This window comes from Nerophis lumbriciformis, linkage group LG35 (assembly GCF_033978685.3).
Source record: "Nerophis lumbriciformis linkage group LG35, RoL_Nlum_v2.1, whole genome shotgun sequence".
NCBI classification, from domain to species: domain Eukaryota; kingdom Metazoa; phylum Chordata; class Actinopteri; order Syngnathiformes; family Syngnathidae; genus Nerophis; species Nerophis lumbriciformis.
Genome location: NC_084582.2, coordinates 8,025,108 through 8,047,187, shown reverse-complemented (window position 1 = coordinate 8,047,187; position 22,080 = coordinate 8,025,108). Strand labels below are relative to the sequence as shown.

Here is a 22,080-nt window from a genome sequence, read left to right as displayed (position 1 = left end):
GTAAAGGCTAACTAATTACTTTATAAGAATAAGTAACATGTTACGTTATGTTATGTCCGATAATATCGGGCTGCCGATATTATCGGCCGATAAATGCTTTAAAATGTAATATCGGAAATTATCGGTATCTGTTTCAAAATTATCGGTATCTGTTTCAAAAAGTAAAATGTATGACTTTTTAAAACGCCGCTGTGTACACGGATGTAGGGAGAAGTACAGAGCGTCAATAAAACTTAAAGGCACTGCCTTTGCGTGCCGGTCCAGTCACATAATATCTACGGCTTTTCACACACACAAGCGAATGCAATGTATACTTGGTCAACAGCCATACAGGTCACACTGAGAGTGGCCGTATAAACAACTTTAACACTGTTACAAATTTGCGCCACGCTGTGAATTCACACCAAACAAGAATGACAAACACATTTCGGGAGAACATCTGCACCGTAACACAACAGAACAAATACCCAGAAGTCCTTGCAGCACTAACTCTTCCGGGACGCTACAATATACACCCCCGCAACCCCCTTCAACCTCCTCATGTCCTAAATTCCAAGCTGCTGTTTTGAGGCATGTTAAAAAAAAGAATGCAATTTGTGACTTCAATAATAAATATGGCAGTGCCACGTTGGCATTTTTTTCCATAACTTGAGTGGATTTATTTTGGAAAACCTTGTTACATTGTTTAACGCATCCAGCGGGGCATCACAACAAAATTAGGCATAATAATGTGTTAATTCCACGACTGTATATATCGGTATCGGTTGATATCGGAATCGGTAATTAAGAGTTGGGCAATATCGGAATATCGGATATCAACAAAAAAGCCATTATCGGACATCTCTAATTAGAATTAATACTCCCAACACTGTTATCTAGCCATTAAACTCTTAGGCAACCTTAAGCTCTTTGCACATTTTGTTTAAGATACCGGTATATGTCGTATATCGCCATTCAGCCTAAACATACCGTGATATCAGTTTTGGTCCATATTGTCCAGCCCTAAAAGTACAGATGAAAACCGGTATTGAGAAATATCGATATTAGTATCAATAAAATCCTAACGATATACATTCCCTATTTTCGAGCAAAATCTGCTTTCCTTTTACTTCAATATTGATGCATTCTAATGATATAAAGTGCTTGAAAAATCAAGCATTTGTGCAATAATATAAAAAATAGACAGAGTAATTTAAAACCTCTGAAATATCCTGCATTGTTGTGTACTAATTGAGTCGATTCTGGCAGTTGAGAGGATAAATACTCCCTGCTCCAGTGCACCAGTCTTTTGGATGCATCTATCCTTTTAATTCATTTCCAATGACTAGAGGGCAAACAAAATCATTTGCTGGTGAATTATAACTTGTAAAGACTATCCCCACACACGCATTACATTTCCATCATTTGCCATGCATCAAGCATTGGGAGGAAACCAAGTCAGTTTAAAATTCCATTGACCAGGAGGCTATTCCCCCCCCAATAAATTATGTTAATTTCAGTTTTGCTTCTCCTTATCACGTTCTTTAGTTAGTCAATGAGGAGAGACAAACCGTCAGCAAGAAAGACAACACTGGGATGAATTACATTAGAACAATAAGAGCCGTCTGGCAAATTAAACCCTTGCATTAGGAAGCGGTGGGCACCAGAAACTTACAGGATTATGCAATAGATTCCTGCCTGGTGTCACTGAATGGCCATGTGCTTGCATCATCACAAAATAAACACCTTGTGGAAATTGCTCACACAAGTAGGATGGTGGCTGTGTCCAATTCCCATGCTCCCTCCCTGAACTAGACAACAATTGCTTGGCAACACACTCAAGGGAAAAAAGGGGAGGGAGCGGGGGCTAACAATGCTATATCCAGGATTTATCAGCTCGGATTCCATCATTTTTCGTTTTTTTTTTCGATCATAACCAAGGCCTAACGGCGGAAAAGTTGAGGTGACTACACTGAGCAATAGATGACATCTGCCTATTACCTGACACCTGACATGTTAGCTACTTTTTGTTTATAATGTCTATTTTCTATTTCCTGCTGGATCTATTCTCTATTTTATGCTGCTGCTGTCACATATACTGTATATACTGTAATATTGTACATGGTCATTTGTATATATTGTATATATGTTAGACATAATATAATATATCTGTATATATATTATTCTGTACACATGTATATATGTTAGATTTTTTATCGCTATATTAGTCTATTTATACCTGCATTGTCCTTTCCAACCTTACACTTTCCATCATTGAAACTGAGCTACTGTGTTGAACAATTTCCCTTGTGGATCATTAAAGTTTGTCTAAGTCTAAGTCTAAGACTCGCAAAAGGATCTTAGGACTGCACAAACAACACAAAGCTATCCACCAAGCATGTATTCAAAGCTGTGTGGAAACACCATCCAACACACACTTTACATACTGAAGAGATCAAAACGCAGGCAAAGCAGTACAGTACTTTGTTCCTGGGGCTCAAAGTGTACCCACTCACAACACGGCAAAAGCAAAAGTGCTTGGCAAGCTAAAACCAAGACTGACAGGCCTACCTTTATTAATGACAGAGTTATTTTCTTCGGCAGAAGAAAAAAGACAAGACGGCTTTTGATACAGGCGAACGCAGAGTCAGCAGCCTTGTCTCTCAGAGGGTTGTTTGACTGATCTTAGTGGAGACTGTCCGTCCTGATGTAGGAAAAATTGGCTACTGTATTACCTGCAATCCATTTCTGGCACTTGCCCGTCCTATAAAAGGGAATCCTGATGGGAGTAAGCATGCCTACATTGACCTGATACGTGACAGAGATTGACAGAGAGGTAAGGGAGTGTGTGCCTAGAAAGCTGATACGGGAGACGAAGAGGATAAAACTGATCCAACATGCCCTGTTCACCTCAACACTGAACACATGGGAGCGTACCACAGCATGGAAGGGAAGGAAAAACACCCTGGATGCACTGCCAGTCGATCAGTAATGAAAGTCAAACAGTACTGCCCCTGCGGGGATTTTCAGACTCAACCTGACCTAAACCTTCACATATCCACAAGAAAATGAGACTGATTGCACAGGATCCCGCCACCTATATAAAAGACTTTAATCATATGCATACTGATAGAGGCACTGCTACTTAAATTGGTGGATGTAGTCCCTGGGGATCGACTGTTTATTTATCCTTAATATATTCATAATTAAACCCTAATTGATGCAAGAGAAAAGCCCGCTTAATTCATCATCATCATCCCCGTGCCCTGCAGCAAGACAATTACACAACTTTAACATCTTTGTCTTCCGTCTAAAAGCGAGGTTAACAAGTTTTGAGCAAGCCAAAAAATGCAAATGGTGTGTGAAATGCCCTCGTTTCCGCACGAACAGTGTGAGGAGAATTGTAAAAACGAGGACGATTAGCCGAATTGACATTGGCAAAGTTACTGTAATCTTGTGTGCTGTACCACAATAGGCGTATCCGTCGCATCCGTCTGAACTATTGTATAATACTTGTGCACATTAAGGCACATTTGCATGCAACCGAGAGTCCACGCCGTAAAATGTTATTCATCAACGCAAGTAGATTGTCTCCCAACTCCGTAAAGCTGTCAGCATCCTGCAAATGCAGCAGGATGAGAGTTCTGCTTCGGATGCGGGGAGGGAAGAGAGAAGGGAACCAGCCTCAGAATGTACGTGTCCCACCATATCAGCCAGCTGGGGCTGTGCATCGACTGGGGCTGACGCCTGTTTATGGTGACAGTAAAAAGGAGCGCAGTGTCACTGTGCATTGTCATTCATTATTACAAGAACCCATCTGGTCAAGCACCATAGTGCAGGTTCCTCACATTTCCAGCCATGCAGGTGCATCTAACTTCCTGTAGAGTGGGGAAGGACAATGCGGCTTTATTAGAACAGATCAAACACAAAATGTCAAGGTTTAGCGGCCAATTGATGGCTCTCAGGAACGCATGAACGACGTCCGTAAGTTGGTGGAAGGTTGTCAAACAAACATACACGTAGCAGCTGGCATATGACGAGAAACATAAATAAATAAATTAATAAATATATAAATAAATAAATAAAAGCGAGTTACTTACCGGTGCAGGTGACGCCGGTGAAGCTGAGCCAAAGCACCAGAAGGGTCTCGCCGAGTCGACGGCGGACAAAGGGAACCACAAGTAACGGCATATTCGTCTTTTTTTTTTTCAATTTAAATCAAGTTTAAAGGAGGATAGAAGAAACGGTCAGCTTCTAAGTTCCGGAGTGTGTGGAGAGAAGCACTTAAAGACGACGTCAAAGTGTGCTCCTTCAGCACATGTCCCCACGCCGCTCGGCATCCATCCTGGCTGCTCACAACAACGACTCACAGGTGTGGTACAGCCGGTGGTGCCTTCCCGCACCCGCGGAAACCAGAGTTGTGTTGCCCCCCACCCCTTTAAAAAAAATTAAAAAAAACGATGCTGTTATTCCTCACAAGAAAGACACATAACAGCCGCGAACTCCACCTCCGGCGAGCCGAGGGACGCACTTTTTCTCGTCGGGCGTAGATGAGAGCACTGTGGGCCGAGATGCGGAGGAGAGAGAAAAAAAAATGGTAATAATTGCGCTGAGCGAGGGGAACATCTGCTTGCGCAGCAATGCTGGAGTGCTGAGAGTCGGGGAGAAGGTAAGACTTGTGAAGGCTGGGAGGAGCCGCAAAACCAGGAGCGGATCGCAAGTAAAAGGTGGCCGGGGGAGTGTCCAAAGCACGCCTGTTCAATCTGGGAGCAGGGGCGCTGCTAGGGATTTGGGGCCCCATGAAAAGAATCTTTACAGGGCCCCCTACACAGTGTCATTATTTTTTCTGTATTATAATTTCATCATCATTAGGGGCCTCTCTGGGCCCCCCTCCATCATGGGCCCCTAGAATCCGTCTCCTTTACCCCGCCTTTTCGGCGCCCCTGTCTGGGAGCATAGGCGCCGATCTACATTTCCTCGGTGCGTGTGTATTAGTTTTGTCCCGATACCAAAATTTTGGTACGGGTACCAAAATTATTTCGGTACTTTTCGGTACATTTCTAAATAAAGGGCACCGCAAAAAATGCCATTATTGACTTTATTTTAACAAAAAAAAAATCTTACGGTACATTAAACATGTTTCTTGTTGCAATTTTGTCCTTAAATAAAATAGTGAACATACAAGACAACTTCAATCTATCAATCAATCATCCATCCATACATCCATCCAGGACCGGCCCGTGGCATAGGCCGTATAGGCAAATGCTAAGGGCGCCGTCCATCAGGGGGCGCCACGCCAGTGCCACAAATGTTGGAGAAAGAAAAAAAAAAGTTGGTACTATTATTTCTAAATACAAAAAATAATCCCACGTTAATTAAAATGCAAAGTAAAGCCTATATAATAGAAATATTATTTGTTACAACATTACAACCCCCCCCCCCCCCTTCGCCCGGTGCGCCCCCTCCCTTCCCGTATCAAGACTCTTTTTGGACGTCACCACATCAAAAAATCAACACAAGATGTCAAAACGGCCAAAACTGTCAGGTGCCCAGGGAAGAAAAAAGAGAAAAGAAGAGGAGGAGAAACGAGAAAAAGACAGAGGTAGCAGGTAGGTAACGTTAGCCTACATGAAATTATTTGTCTGTTACAGAATGTGATAGTAACCTGGCTTTTTAGCATTAAGCTAATGTCACATGATTCGGCAATTGCTAATCAATAAATAGCTAGTTCTGTTTTAACGTCGGGTTAATATTGTGGAGGGGGCTAAATTGTTATGGAAAATAATAATGTAACGTTAGGTAATTACAGTACTCCCACCTTACATTCCTCAGGGACATTTGTATTAGATCTTTTAAGCAGCTGTTTTTTGTTTACATTGTTATTGCCTTCTGGTTAGCTAATGTTTGCCCTGCAGGTAATAGTCACTTTTCCACCCATTAGGTATAGTTGTAACCCTAGTTGTTAAAGTGCACATCATTAATGTTAATTAAGCAATATGTATGTAAAAAATATTGTATTTCATATATTAATTTTTTATTTTTTGCATTCATTTATTTATTCATATTTTTTTTAATCTTGTTAACTATTCTGATTGTTAATTTGCTTTCTTTAAGTAAAAAAAAGGTCAAAGACAAAGCTATTTGGTTTCTTGTGAGTATATACAGTTCACTGCCGATGTGGGGGGGGCGCCATCTAAAATCTTGCCTAGGGCGCCAGATTGGTTAGGGCCGGGCCTGCATCCATCCATCTTCTTCCGCTTGTCCGAGGTCGTGTCGCGGGGGCAGCAGCCTAAGCAGGGAAGCCCAGACTTCCCTCTCCCCAGCCACTTCGTCCAGCTCTTCCTGTGGGACCCAGAGGCGTTCCCAGGCCAGCCGGGAGACATAGTCTTCCCAACGTGTCCTGGGTCTTCCCCGCGGCCTCCTACCGGTCGGACGTGCCCTAAACACCTCCCTAGGGAGGCGTTCGGGTGGCATCCTGACCAGATGCCCGAACCACCTCATCTGGCTCCTCTCGATGTGGAGGAGCAGCGGCTTTACTTTGAGCTCCTCCCGGATGGCAGAGCTTCTCACCCTATCTCTAAGGGAGAGCCCCGCCACCCGGCGGAGGAAACTCATTTCGGCCGCTTGTACCCGTGATCTTGTCCTTTCGGTCATAACCCAAAGCTCATGACCATAGGTGAGGATGGGAACGTAGATCGACCGGTAAATTGAGAGCTTTGCCTTCCGGCTCATCTCCTTCTTCACCACAACGGAGCGATACAGCGTCCGCATTACTGAAGACGCCGCACTGATCCGCCTATCGATCTCACGATCCACTCTTCCCTCACTCGTGAACAAGACTCCGAGGTACTTGAACTCCTCCACTTGGGGCAAGATCTCCTCCCCAACCCGGAGATGGCACTCCCGGGCGATCAATCAATCAATCAATGTTTATTTATACAGCCCTAAATCACAAGTGTCTCAAAGGGCTGCACAAGCCACAACGACATGCTCGGTACAGAGCCCACATAAGGGCAAGGAAAAACTCACCCCAGTGGGACGTCGATGTGAATGACTATGAGAAACCTTGGAGAGGACCACATATGTGGGCAACCCCCCTCTAGGGGAGACCGAAAGCAATGGATGTCCAGTGGGTCTGACATAATATTGTGAAAGTCCAGTCCATGGTGGATCCAACATAACAGTAAGAGTCCAGTCCATAGTGGGGCCAGCAGGAAACCATCCCGAGCAGAGACGGGTCAGCAGCGCAGAGATGTTCCTGACCGATGCACAGGCGAGTGGTCCACCCATACTTGCCAACCTTGAGACTTCCGATTTTGGGAGGGGGGTGGGGGGCGTGGTCGGGGGGCGTAGTTAGGGGCGTGGTTAAGAGGGGAGGAGTATATTTACAGCTAGAATTAACCAAGTATATATAAGAAATACTTGACTTTCAGTGAATTCTTGCTATATATATATATATATATATATATAAAGCCGTATATACATATACGGCTTTATATATTTATTTTATTATATATACAAATATATATATATATATTTATTTTATTATATATATAAATATATATATATAATTAAAAAAAAATAATATATATATATATATATATATATAAATAAGAGAAATACTTGAATTTCAGTGTTCATTTATTTACACATATACACACACATAACACTCATCTACTCATTGTTGAGTTAAGGGTTGAATTGTCCATCCTTGTTCTATTCTCTGTCACTATTTTTCTAACCATGCTGAACACCCTCTCTGATGATGCATTCTGCTTCGTCTCCTTGTTGTGTGTGCAGTTGTGCACTGCACTCTCTAAAAGCCATAGATGTTATTGTCACATACTGTATGCATGTCCAGTAGATGGCAGTATTGTCCTGTTTAAGAGTGTCACAACATTGCTGTTTACGGCAGACAAACTGCTTTACGGTAGACGAAAACGTGACTGCTGCTGTTGTGTGTTGTTGCCGCGCTGGGAGGACGTTAATGAAACTGCCTAACAATAAACCCACATAAGAAACCAAGAACTCGCCCTCGATCATTCTACAGTTATAATGTGATTGGGCAGGCACGCTGTTTATATTGTGGGAAAGCGGACGTGAAAACAGGCTGTCGACACGTCACTCAGGTCTGCATGGAGCTGGAGGGGGCGTGGCCTCCAGCTCCGCCTGAATTTCGGGAGATTTTCGGGAGAAAATTTGTCCCGGGAGGTTTTCGGGAGAGGCGCTGAATTTCGGGAGTCTCCCGGAAAATACGGGAGGGTTGGCAAGTATGGGTCCACCCCGGGTCCTGACTCTGGACAGCCAGCACTTCATCCATGGCCACCGGACTTGTGTGTCTCCCCCTCCACCAGGGGGGGGGGGCAGAGGAGAAAAGAAAAGAAACGGCAGATCAACTGGTCTAAAAAAGGGGGTCTATTTAAAGGCCAGAGTATACAAATGAGTTTTAAGATGGGAATTAAATGCTTCTACTGAGGTAGCATCTCTAACTGTTACCGGGAGGGCATTCCATAGTACTGGAGCCCGAACAGAAAACGCTCTATAGCCCGCAGACTTTTTTGGGCTCTGGGAATCACTAATAAGCCGGAGTTCTTTGAAAGCAGATTTCTTGCCGGGACATATGGTACAATACAATCGGCAAGAAAGGCTAGAGCTAGACCGTGTAGTATTTTATACGTAAGTAGTAAAACCTTAAAGTCACATCTTAAGTGCACAGGAAGCCAATGCAGGTGAGCCAGTATAGGCCTAATATGATCAAACTTTCTTGTTCTTGTCAAAAGTCTAACTTGTCTTTTAGTAGTAAGTAAACAAACAAAGGCTCCTAATTTAGCTGCTGACATATGCAGCAACATATTGTGTCATTTATCATTCTATTATTTTGTCAACATTAAAGTTAAAGTAGTGAAGTGAATTATATTTATATAATTTCTCTAGTGACTCAAAGCACCTTTACATTGTGAAACCCAATATCTAAGTTACATTTTTAAACCAGTGTGGGTGGCACCGGGAGCAGGTACAGTGTCAAGGATGGCAGAAGCGGGGATCGAACCTGGAACCCTCAAGTTGCTGGCGACCGAGCTATACCGTCCCAAAGTACCAATGATTGTCACACACACACTAGGTGTGGTGAAATTTGTCCTCTGCATTTGACCCATCCCCTTGTTCCACCCCCTGGGAGGTGAGGGGAGCAGTGAGCAGCAGCTGTGGCCGCGCCCAGGAATAATTTCTGGTGATTTAACCCCCAATTCCAATCCTTGATGCTGAGTGCCAAACAGGGAGGTAATGGGTCCCATTTTTATAGTCTTTGGTATGACTCCGCCGGGGTTTGAACTCACAACCTACCGATCTCAGGGCGGGCACTCGAACCACTAGGCCACTGAGTAGGTTTATTATTTAGAACAAGTGGTAGAAAATGAATTATTAATCTACTTGTTCATTTCCTGTTAATATCCGGTTATTTTCTGTTTCAACATGTTTTATCTACACTTCTGTTCAAATGTAATAATCACTTATTCTTCTGTTGTTTGATACTTTACATTAGTTTTGGATGATGCCACAAACATATATTAACGTTGTTGCCCTACGGAACACTGACAAAGCTTAACCTATTGTTACTATAACAATCTACAAGGTTAATATAGTTGGCTTCTCTCTCTTCCTCTCCATTTATCTGCTTTCTTTTGTATTTCAAGTTATCATTACATATATATATTGTTGCATTTGAACAATGGTATTGTTATAAAGGTAAATAAAATAATAAATAAAGGTAATTATTGTTATTATTAATTATCAATAGTGCTATTTCTATCAGTATTTGTATTGTAGTGTAATAATGTTCATTGTGAATTCTGTATTATGATTTATTTCACTAACTGCTTCTTTGTTGTCACTTTTACCATCATATGTGTACATATCCTATTTGCTGATGTTGTTCTGTTGTTGTTGTTGTTATTGTTGTGTTTGCTGTTGTTGTTTTTGTCTCTCTGTCTTTTCCCCCTCTTGTCCCCACAACTTCCCCTTCTGTCTTCTTTTTTTTCTCTTTCTATCCCCTCCTGCTCCGGCCTGGCTGGACAAAATAATAATATAAATACATTTAATAAAGTCAAATACAAATAAGGCCACAAGAGAAGTATCCCACACTTCTCTTTTGTAAAGTAAATCTATACAGCCGATATGGGCATCTACATAAATAAATAAATAATTAATAAATGGGTTATACTTATATAGCGCTTTTCTACCTTCAAGGTACTCAAAGCGCTTTGACAGTATTTCCACATTTACCCATTCACACACACATTCAACATCAACAATGTGATTTGCCTGAGTAACTGGACAGGACAAAAAATAAAAAATAAATAAATAAAAAAAGTAGCAAATAATTGGATCCGTACAAGATCGACAAGTCTGAGTGGAGTAGAGACATCTTCCCCGATGTCCCATACCCCGGACTTTGTGAACTACCTAATTGTTCAACCTAGCTCATTTTATACTTCGAAAGACTTTCAAAATGATAAGAGTCTAGAAAGCTATGACGGCTTTGTTTGTGGATGGGTTCGTGATGTTTATGTTTATCTGTATACCGTATTTTTCGGAGTATAAGTCGCTCCGGAGTATAAGTCGCACCTGCCAAAAATGCTTAATAAAGAAGGAAAAAAACATATATAAGTTGCACTGGAGCCCGGCCAAACTATGGAAAAACTGCGACTTATAGTCCGAAAAATACGGAAAACTCTCATCAAGCCAGGCTTGAGTAATGGACTCTCAGGAATGATCCGAGCCAAGTTTGACACCCTGGATAATCACAGATAACCAATCTAATGTCATCTCAGCACACTGTGCCTGTAAGACAGGATTGGGAGAATGTTGTTCTCATGTCGCTTCACTTTTGTTTTATGTGGAGGATTCAGTCCGGATAAGAGAAGTGAGTACTATTTTTATCAAAACAACTACTATCTACCGTATTTTTCGGAGTATAAGTCGCACCGGAGTATAAGTCGCACCTGCCGAAAATGCATAATAAAGAAGGAAAAAAAAACATATATAAGTCTCACTGGAGCCCCGCCAAACTATGAAAAAAACTGCGACTTATAGTCCGAAAAATACGGTAAGTTGATCGACCAAGCACATCAAGTTAATGCAAAGTGAGGCTGTTATTTATTTTAGATTCATTTTTACTTACGGAATGTTCCTAATTACCTGAAATGATCCGAAGTCGTCAGCACATCACATCTTGGTTGATGCTCGCCTTTGCCGTTCTCTGTTTTTTTTTTAATTCATAATAAGTCCAACAAAATAACACATAATAATAATACATAACAATACAATTCCAATTCCAAACCAATCCCAGGCCAGCAGCTTGCCGAATAGCAATCAACAGAGCAATTGAGAAGACACACAAACATGACACAAAAAATCCAAATAAATCAAACAAAAATGAATGATATGAACAACAGTATCACTTTTAATAAGAATTCCAACATAACAGTGTTTAAAGGCCTACTGAAACCCACTACTACCGATCACGCAGTCTGATAGTTTATATATCAATGATGAAATCTTAACATTGCAACACATGCCAAATGCAATTTTAAATTTCGCGTGAAATATCCTGCTGAAAACGTCTCGGTATGATGACGTCTGCGCGTGACGTCACGGATTGTAGAGGACATTTTTGGGACAGCATGGTGGCCAGCTATTAAGTTGTCTGTTTTCATCGCAAAATTCCACAGTATTCTGGACATCTGTGTTGGTGAATCTTTTGAAATTTGTTCAATGAACAATGGAGACAGCAAAGAAGAAAGCTGTAGGAGGGAAGCGGTGTATTGCGACACGGCTGCAGCAACACAAACACAGCCGGTGTTTCATTGTTTACATTCCCGAAAGATGACAGTCAAGCTTTACCATTGGCCTGTGGAGAACTGGGACAACAGAGACTCTTACCAGGAGGACTTTGAGTTGGATACGCAGACACGGTACCGTGAGTACGCATGCAGCTGTGGCTTCCAAACATTTGATCGCTTGCCCGTACGTGCGTGCCGCTATGTGCATGTCACGTACGTAACTTTGGGGACTTTGGGGAAATATATGTGCTGTATGAACTTTGGGGAGGTGAACGGTACTTTGGGCTGTGGGATTGAGTGTGTTGTGCAGGTGTTTGAGTTGTATTGGCGGGTTATATGGACAGGAGGGGGGAGGTGTTTGTTATGCGGGATTAATTTGTGGCATATTAAATATAAACCTGGTTGTGTTGTGGCTAATAGAGTATATATATGTCTTGTGTTTATTTACTGTGAATATCAGGTCCCACCCGCCTCTCACAGCATCTTCCCTATCTGAATCGCTCCCACTGCCCTCTAGTCCTTCCCTCTCACTTTCCTCATCCACAAATCTTTCATCCTCGCTCAAATTAATGTGGAAATCGTCACTTTCGCCGTCCGAATCGCTCTCGCTGCTGGTGGCCATGATTGTAAACAATGTGCGGATGTGAGGAGCTCCACAACCTGTGACGTCACGCGCATATCGTCTGCTACTTCCGGTACAGGCAAGGCTTTTTTATCAGCGACCAAAAGTTGCGAACTTTATCGTCGATGTTCTCTACTAAATCCTTTCAGCAAAAATATGGCAATATCGCGAAATGATCAAGTATGACACATAGAATGGACCTGCTATCCCCGTTTAAATAAGAAAATCACATTTCAGTAGGCCTTTAAAAACATTAAAAAAACAACAACCAAAAAAACACATGTTTATAATCACATTGCCATCACAGCCATTTATAAAAAAAATAAAAATTAATAGTAGTGTCACAGTGACTTACACTCGCATCACATCTCATGAGCATGACAGCACATTGTATCCAATATTATATATAAAAATAAGTCATATTGTATGTTCATTTAATTGTTAAAACACGTTTAAATAATGGATCCCATATTCTAAGATATAGCTCATTATTATCTAAACAAAAATATTTTTTTCTACTGGTATCATTTCCATAGCTTGTGTATACCAGTCAGCATGAGTTGGACTATCAACATATATCATTTTTGTTATATTACCATTGTTATGATGCATATTGACAGAAATGCATTTTTATTCTTCAATGACACATTACTAAATTGATGCAGATCACCAAGAATACAAGTTGGGATGTTTGTATTTAAGAATGTGATTTGTTCTTTTTTTGTTTTAAACCATAACTCTTTTATTCACTGACATTCCCACAATAAATGAACAAGAGTTCCTCCGGCTGCCTGACTCTTTTCACATAACTTGCTATCTACTGTACCCCTTTTAAACAACTGAGAGGGTGTAAAATACAATCTATTCAAGATCTTAAATTGACTCAGTTTATGTTTAATGCATCTAAAGTGCTTATTGGCATTTTTCCTAAATATATCATTACATGATATGTCTCCTTCTAAAATGTTTAAGTCGATCATCCATTTCCAAACATCATTTGCACTCCTAGTATGATGTTCATTTATTATTCCATAAAATCTTTTAACTAATTTTTAATTGTATCCTGATTAAAAAGTACACTATATTGCCAAAAGTATTTGGCTACACATCCAAATGATGAAAATCAGGTGTCCTAATCACTTGGCCCGACCACAGGTGTATAAAATCAAGGACTTAGGCATGGAGACTGTTTCTACAAACATCTGTGAAAAAATGGGCCGCTCTCAGGAGCTCTGTCATAGGATGCCACCTGTGCAACAAATCCAGTCGTGAAATGTCCTTGCTCCCAAATATTACAAAGTCAACTGTCGGCTTTATTATCAAAAAAATGGAAGAGTTTGGGAACAACAGCAACTCAGCCACGAAGTGGTAGGCCAAGTAAACTGACAGAGAGGGGTCAGCGGAGGAATTATGTTGTGGAGTTGTTTTACAGGAGTTGGGATTGGCCCCTTAGTTCCAGTAAAAGGAATTTTGAATGCTCCAGGATACCAAAACATTTTGGACAATTCCATGCTCCCAACCTTGTGGGAACAGTTTGGAGCGGGCCCCTTCCTCCTCCAACATGACTGTGCACCAGTGCACAAACCAAGGTCCATAAAGACATGGATGACAGAGTCTGGTGTCAGGCTTGTTCCTGACAGTTTGGTCAAGTTTTAGTTTTTCCTCTGTGTTTGTTTTATTTCCTGTCAGCACTCTTATTTTGGTTCACTTTCCTGTTTGTCTCTCTGAGTGCTGTCCCCTCAGCTGTGGCTGATTGGCACCTGGCCACACCTGGTGTCAATCAGCCAGCTGCTATTTAAACCTGCCTTCCCCTCCAGTCAGGGTTGGATTATTGTAGTGTCTACCTGTCCTTGTCGCTGTCGTCATAGCGGTAAGCTGTTCCTTATAGCTATTTACAGTTTGTTTTCTCCTCGCTTCTTGTTTTCCTGTTAGCCAGATCCTGTTAGCCGTTAGTAGTGATGGGTTGATGAGGCGTCATGAAGCGTTTCGACACATTGCAAAACTGTATTGATACTGTGTCGATACTGTGTCACTAAATACTGACATCTGCTGGACATTAAAAATCCCTACAGGCAACCTATGGACCGACTCAACTGACACTGATTTTATGCCCTAGTACAGGGGTCACCAACCTTTTTGAAACCAAAAACTACTTATTGGGTACTGATTAATGCGAAGGGCTACCAGTTTGATACACACTTAAATAAATAAATATATTGTCATTTGTAAGTTAAACGTAAGTGTGATTTAAACAAGAATAGCTATCCATCCATCCATCCATTTTCTACCGCTTATTCCCTTCGGGGTCGCGGGGGGCGCTGGAGCCTATCGCAGCTACAATCGGGCGGAAAGCGGGGTACACCCTGGACAAGTCGCCACCTCATCGCAGGGCCAACACAGATAGACAGACAACATTCACACTCACATTCACACACTAGGGCCAATTTAGTGTTGCCAATCAACCTATCCCCAGGTGCATGTCTTTAAATTTATATTTATAAAAAAATGGGTATTTCTGTCTGTCATTCCGTCGTACATTTTTTTTTTCCTTTTACGGAAGGTTTTTTGTAGAGAATAAATGATGAAAAAAAAACACTTAATTGAACGGTTTAAAAGAGGAGAAAACACGAAAAAAATTTAAATAAAATTTTGAAAATATAGTTTATCTTCAATTTCGACTCTTTAAAATTCAAAATTCAACCGACAAAAAGAAGAGAAAAACTAGCTTATTTGAATCTTTTTGAAAAAATTAAAAAAATAATTTATGGAACATCATTAGTAATTTTTCCTGATTAAGATACATTTTAGAATTTTGATGACATGTTTTAAATTGGTTAAAATCCAATCTGCACTTTGTTAGAATATTTAACAAATTGGACCAAGCTATATTTCTAACAAAGACAAATCAGTATTTCTTCTAGATTTTCCAGAACAAAAATTTTAAAATAAATTTAAAATACTTTGAAATAAGATTTAAATTTGATTCTACAGATTTTCTAGATTTGCCAGAATAATTTTTTTGAATTTTAATCATAGTAAGTTTGAAGAAATATTTCACAAATATTCTTCGTCGAAAAAACAGAAGCTAAAATATTTATTATTCTTTACAATAAAAAAAAAAAAACGTTTACTTGAACATTGATTTAAATTGTCAGGAAAGAAGAAGAAGAAATTTAAAAGGTAAAAAGGTATATTTGTTTAAAAATCCTAAAATCATTTTTAAGGTTGTATTTTTTCTCTAAAATTGTATTTCTAAAAGTAATAAGAAGCAAAGTAAAAAATAAATGAATTTATTTAAACAAGTGAAGACCCATCCATCCATCCATTTTTTACCGCTTATTCCAAGTGAAGACCAAGTCTTTAAAATATTTTCTTGGATTTTCAAATTCTATTTGAGTTTTGTCTCTTTTAGAATTAAAAATGTCGAGCAAAGCGAGACCAGCTTGCAAGTAAATAAATAAAATTAAAAAAAATAGAGGCAGCTCACTGGTAAGTGCTGCTCTTTGAGCTATTTTTAGAACTGGCCAGCGGGCGACTCATCTGGTCCTTACGGGCTACCTGGTGACCGCGGGTACCCTGCCCTAGTATATACAATAATATAAACCAAGTCATTGTATTTCATTTAGGATTATTTCATATCTTCATTTAAATAAAAATATATTTTTATCTTTTTTAGATACAGTCAATAAATAATGTGAACATGTATCATAACATGGAAATCTAAGAGAACGTGTTGTGGATGATTGTGGACTGGGAATTTTTGTAATTTTATTTTTTTACACATTTTTATAAAAAAAAAAAAAAAAAAAAGGTTTTCCGACGTATTGCATTTTAGACGATTTCTCTTCTTAGTTATTATTTCTCCGGCTGTAGAAAAGACCCGCTCACAGGGCACAGAGGAGGCGTCAGTGCGACACAGTCCGCGTATCGGTCACGTGGCGAAAACAGCTCATGATCGGTCACGTGACTTTCTAAAAGCGGTACGCGCACCGACACAGGCTTTTGCTCTATGAGCTCGACGCATGCGCCGATGCATCGGTGTTGCCGGACCCATCACTAGCTGTTAGTTATTTCCAGTTTTTCTGTTTTCTGGTTCCTGTTTCCATTTTGCCTGTCCTAGTTTGTGTTTTTGCTTTATTTTGAACATTAAATAATGTTTTCCCGCTCAATGCCTATCGTCATCTCTGCATCTTGGGGTTCGTCACCAACAAATCATTGTGACATGTGGCTTAGATCAACTTGACTGGCCTGCACAGAGTCCTGACCTGAACCCGACAGAACACCTTTTGTCATGATCCGTTACCCGGATCATGGCATGATTTATGTTGGTAATGTTTCTGTTTTAGTCTGTTTCCTGGGTGCACCCTCTTTCCCTGTTTATTGTTGGTTTCCATAAGCACTGATTCTCCTCACCTGTCTTAGTTTTGCAATTAGTGTTCCCACCAGGTGTTTTGGTTAATCACTCCCCTTTTATAGTTTCCTGTCACCCAGCAGTAGTTGCTGGGTCAATGTTTGCTATAGGCAACATTTACAATCTCCTTGCTGCATGTAGTAAGTTTGTACATACTAGCATTCCTTGTTTTTTCACCCTTGGTGACATTTTGTGTTTTTTAGCTCCATGCTTGCTAGTATCCTCAGTTTGTATTTTTGATCCTGCCTTAAAATAATTAAAAACCTTCAATCTTACCTGCACGCCGCTCTTGCTTGTCTTCAGTATTGGAAGGAACGCCACCAGCGCAGCAATGCGACCACGACGTAACACCTTTGGGATGAATTAGAATGCAGACTGAGTGTGTGACCTCACCAATGCGCTTTTGGAAGAATGTAGCAACATTCCTATAAACACACTCCGCAACCTTGTGGACAGCCTTCCCAGAAGAGTAGAAGCTGTAATAGCTGCAAAAGGTGGACTGACAACATTTTGAACCCTATGGGTTAGGAATGGGATGGCACTTCAAGTACATATGTGAGTCGAGGCAGGTGGCCAAATACTTTTGGCAATGTAGTGTATATCTTCCAGTTCATGGCTATTAAAAGTCAAATACTTTCATATGATATGCATTTTTTACAGCGTGCTTTATAGAGATACAATTTAAAAAAAAATTCTATAGGTATATTATACTCATCAACTAATTCATTGAACGGGTTAGGAGTTTTCATGAATAATATGATGAGGTGTAGTAATACAGGCATAATAAGAAGGTCCTGGGTTTGACCCCCGGGCTTGGGGTCTTTCTGTGTGGAGTTTGCATTTTCTCCCGTGACTGTGTGGGTTCCCTCTGGGCTTCCTCCCACTTCCAAAGACATGCACCTGATTATCATCACTATTTTGGCCCTAGTTTCTGAATGTTGTCTGTCTATCTGTGTTGGCCCTGGGATGAGGTGACGAATTGTCCAGGGTGTACCCTGCCTTTTGCCCGAATGCAGCTGGGATAGGCTCCAGCACTCCTGCGACCCCGAGAGGGACAAGGGGTAGCAAATGGATGGGTTGAGTAACACCTCTATCTTTCCATGTAGTCCATTTGACCACTTTTTTATTCATCATCATCATTTCTTTTTATTCCTTTCATTAAAATGCATATATACAAGCCATATACAGTTGACACTTTCATTGTTTTTTTGTTTCTTATACATTTCCGTGATCAGAAAGGAGCAGATGGAAGAATACTATTCTTATATTTATCTGCCCCCTTTTTAACACAAATTATTTAGATGACTTTATCACTGTTCCCTCCACCAACACCCAAACTCCAACATACTTTTAATTTTCGTTTAATCCATCCATCCATCCATCTTCTTCCGCTTATCCGAGGTCGGGTCGCGGGGGCAGCAGCCTAAGCAGGGAAGCCCAGACTTCCCTCTCCCCAGCCACTTCGTCCAGCTCCTCCCGGGGGATCCCGAGGCGTTCCCAGGCCAGCCGGGAGACATAGTCTTCCCAACGTGTCCTGGGTCTTCCCCGTGGCCTCCTACCGGTCGGACGTGCCCTAAACACCTCCCGAGGGAGGCATTCGGGTGGCATCCTGACCAGATGCCCGAACTACCTCATCTGGCTCCTCTCCATGTGGAGGAGCAGCGGCTTTACTTTGAGCTTCCCGCGGATGACAGAGCTTCTCACCCTATCTCTAAGGGAGAGCCCCGCCACCCGGCGGAGGAAACTCATTTTGGCCGCTTGTACCCGTGATCTTGTCCTTTCGGTCATAACCCAAAGCTCATGACCATAGGTGAGGATGGGAACGTAGATCGACCGGTAAATTGAGAGCTTTGCCTTCCGGCTCAGCTCCTTCTTCACCACAACGGATCGATACAGCGTCCGCATTACTGAAGATGCCGCACCGATCCGCCTGTCGATCTCACGATCCACTCTTCCCTCACTCGTGAACAAGACTCCGAGGTACTTGAACTCCTCCACTTGGGGCAGGGTCTCCTCCCCAACCCAGGGATGGCACTCCACCCTTTTCCGGGCGAGAACCATGGACTCGGACTTGGAGGTGCTGATTCTCATCCCAGTCGCTTCACACTCGGCTGCGAACCGATCCAGCGAGAGCTGAAGATCCTGGCCAGATGAAGACATCAGGACCACATCATCTGCAAAAAGCAGAGACCTAATCCTGCAGCCACCAAACCGGATCCCCTCAACGCCTTGACTGCGCCTAGAAATTCTGTCCATAAAAGTTATGAACAGAATCGGTGACAAAGGGCAGCCTTGGCGGAGTCCAACCCTCACTGGAAACGTGTCCGACTTACTGCCGGCAATGCGGACCAAGCTCTGACACTGATCATACAGGGAGCGGACTGCCAAAATCAGACAGTCCGATACCCCATACTCTCTGAGCACTTCCCACAGGACTTCCCGAGGAACACGGTCGAAAGCTTTCTCCAAGTCCACAAAGCACATGTAGACTGGTTGGGCAAACTCCCATGCACCCTCAAGGACTCTGCCGAGAGTATAGAGCTGGTCCACAGTTCCACGACCAGGACGAAAACCACACTGTTCCTCCTGAATCTGAGGTTCGACTATCCGGCGTAGCCTCCTCTCCAGTACACCTGAATAGACCTTACCGGGAAGGCTGAGGAGTGTGATCCCACGATAGTTAGAACACACCCTCCGGTTCCCCTTCTTAAAGAGAGGAACCACCACTCCGGTCTGCCAATCCAGAGGTACCGCCCCCGATGTCCACGCGATGCTGCAGAGTGAAAAATGCTTATTTTCGTTTAAGCATTTTCAAAATGACACGTTCCAATCAAAATCAAAAATCAGTTTGATATCATTCCAGTTGTCTCTTTTTGTAACTCCTTTTAAATTCAAAAATATTCTTGCAACTTTTTAAGTCTTTGTCTAGAGAATTCCATGCTTTCACACCAGCAACAGATAAGCACATTTGCTTCAAATGTGTTCGCACTCCTGGATATTTAAAGTCATACGGCCTTCTGTGATCCTCATCTTCCGACGTGAACACACATAACTTTTGTAAGTCCTTTCTATATCCTACTGTAAAAATGATACGAATTGCTCTTTTCTTTTCTGTGAAAGAAATAAAGGCATTATGTTGCTGTGATATGTATTTCCCCATATTTCTGCACAATAATTGAAATAAGGTAGAATAATTGAGCAAGATAACATTCTCATTGTATTATACGGGAAACTGTATTTAACCTTGTTCAAAATAAATAAACTTTTAGACAGCTTATTTTTCACATGCAATATATGAGCTTTCCATGTCAACTTTTCATCTACCTTCTCAATTTTCACATTGTTTATGGATAAACTAACTTCTATCTTTCTTTTATTACTGAATACCATACATTTAGTCTTTTCCAAGTTTATTAATAATATTAGGATTGTACTAAAGAGGTTGATTCCAAGTATTTTCTGACACAGTTTTAGAATGTTAAAAGTAGCTTTAGTGGGCTCTGCCTCAATTCATTAGGTAATTTTAATTCATTAACAGATTTTTTTAAAAATGTTTATCCAGTCCTTATCTGCAGAATATTGGAATAATTGGCTCGCTTGTTCACAACCAAAGGAGATATGATAATGTAAAAAGTTTGGTAATTGTAGTCCACCCTTATCTTGCCAAATGCCCATTCATCCATTTTCTACCGCTTGTCCCTCTCGGGGTGGCGGGGGGTGCTGCATTCGGCCGGAAGGCGGGGTACACCCTGGACAAGTCGCCACCTCATCTCAGGGCCAACACAGATAGACAGACAACGTCCACACTCACATTCACACACTTATGTACCTGAAATGGCTTTCACTTCACAGGTGTGCCTTATCAGGGCTGATTCATGGAATTGCTTGCTTTATCAATGGGGTTGGGACCATTAGTTGTGTTGTGAATGAGAAGGTGTGTCCAAACTTTTGGCCTGTACAGTATATTTATCAGTGACGGGGGCCTCACCTGCCATCATGGAAAGAAAAAAAATGTAAAAAGAAAAAAAAAAAATTTTAATTGTTATATGTATTCAGTGATTATACTATAAAGTTATTTTCCATTTAACTTCACCAGTTTTAGATTATTTTTATTCAAAATCGCTGAATTTTCACATTTGCCGTTCAAATACTGAGAAGAGACGGTGCGGTGATCAGCAGCCAGTTGAGGCACGTCACTCAGTGCCTCAACATGGATTGCGGACTTGGCTAACTGCTGGCCTGCTGTGCAGTGAAACCGTATTGCTATATGAACTATATTATACATTTCCATAGTTTAGTTAGCTGAGGTATATAATGTACAGTGTATTTTGTCAACAACTGTATGTGTGTAACGTATTTCTTGTGCTGAGCGATCATAAAACTGCTGCGAAGACGCGCTGTGTGAGGCTCGCAGTAATCCCGCCTCCTGGTGCCGGTTAATGCATCCCCGCCGCAGAATGCACCCCCCGACAGGAGCGCCACACCAACCAAAGCCCACACCCAAACCCTCCACGTGCAAGACCGAATCCACCCAAAAAAAGTCACTTAACAAGAAGCCAAAAAGTGCAAAAACAACAATGCTCGCGCCGGAGGAGCCGTGAACGACTGCAGGGACACAACATTAGGTACACCTGCAGACTGCAGCACGGATTTCATATTTCATTCATTCACAACTCCTCCAACACGAACACCACTGTTCCTGCACTTATAAGTAAAGGTAAGACCATAATAACGTTTTTTAATTAAATGTGCTTTTTTGTGTGCTACAGTTTGTATGTGTAAAGTTAAAGTTAAGTTAAAGTACCAATGATTGTCACACACACACTAGGTGTGGTGAAATTTGTCCTCTGCATTTGACCCATCCCCTTGTTCACCCCCTGGGAGGTGAGGGGAGCAGTGGGCAGCAGCGGCGCCGCGCCCGGGAATAATTTTTGGTGATTTAACCCCCAATTCCAACCCTTGATGCTGAGTGCCAAGCAGGGAAGAATGCTGGTATGAGCTTTTAAACATAACCCGTTAACTGCTGCCAATCAAATGGTGAATAAGATACTCTTTAGGGTTCATATGTTTGTAAATCTGACTGTGATGAAGTCAGTGCCTCACCAGCCATCAACCTCACCGCACCTCACTGATATTTATAAAGCTTTTAAAAGCATATCCTAGATACATTTAGCTTAAATGAAGTGTTCAATTCAGTCATATTTACGTTAAAGAGGTATTACGGTGCA

The 22,080-nt window shown here is 41.5% G+C and overlaps 1 protein-coding gene across 5 annotated transcripts in view; it reads right to left on the bottom strand.

Moving 5' to 3' along the window:
• unc5a (unc-5 netrin receptor A) overlaps positions 1-4,657 on the bottom strand; it is a 595,272-nt gene extending 590,615 nt beyond the window's left edge. For all 5 annotated transcript variants that reach the window (XR_009811458.2, XM_061927514.2, XM_061927515.2 and 2 more), the window contains exon 1: positions 4,080-4,657. Coding sequence is in view for 4 of the 5 variants with exons in the window: in XM_061927514.2 (XP_061783498.2) it covers positions 4,080-4,170 (91 nt within the window). In the remaining variant the exon portion in view is untranslated. The remainder of the gene's footprint in view (positions 1-4,079) is intronic.
• Positions 4,658-22,080: the final 17,423 nt, after the last annotated feature.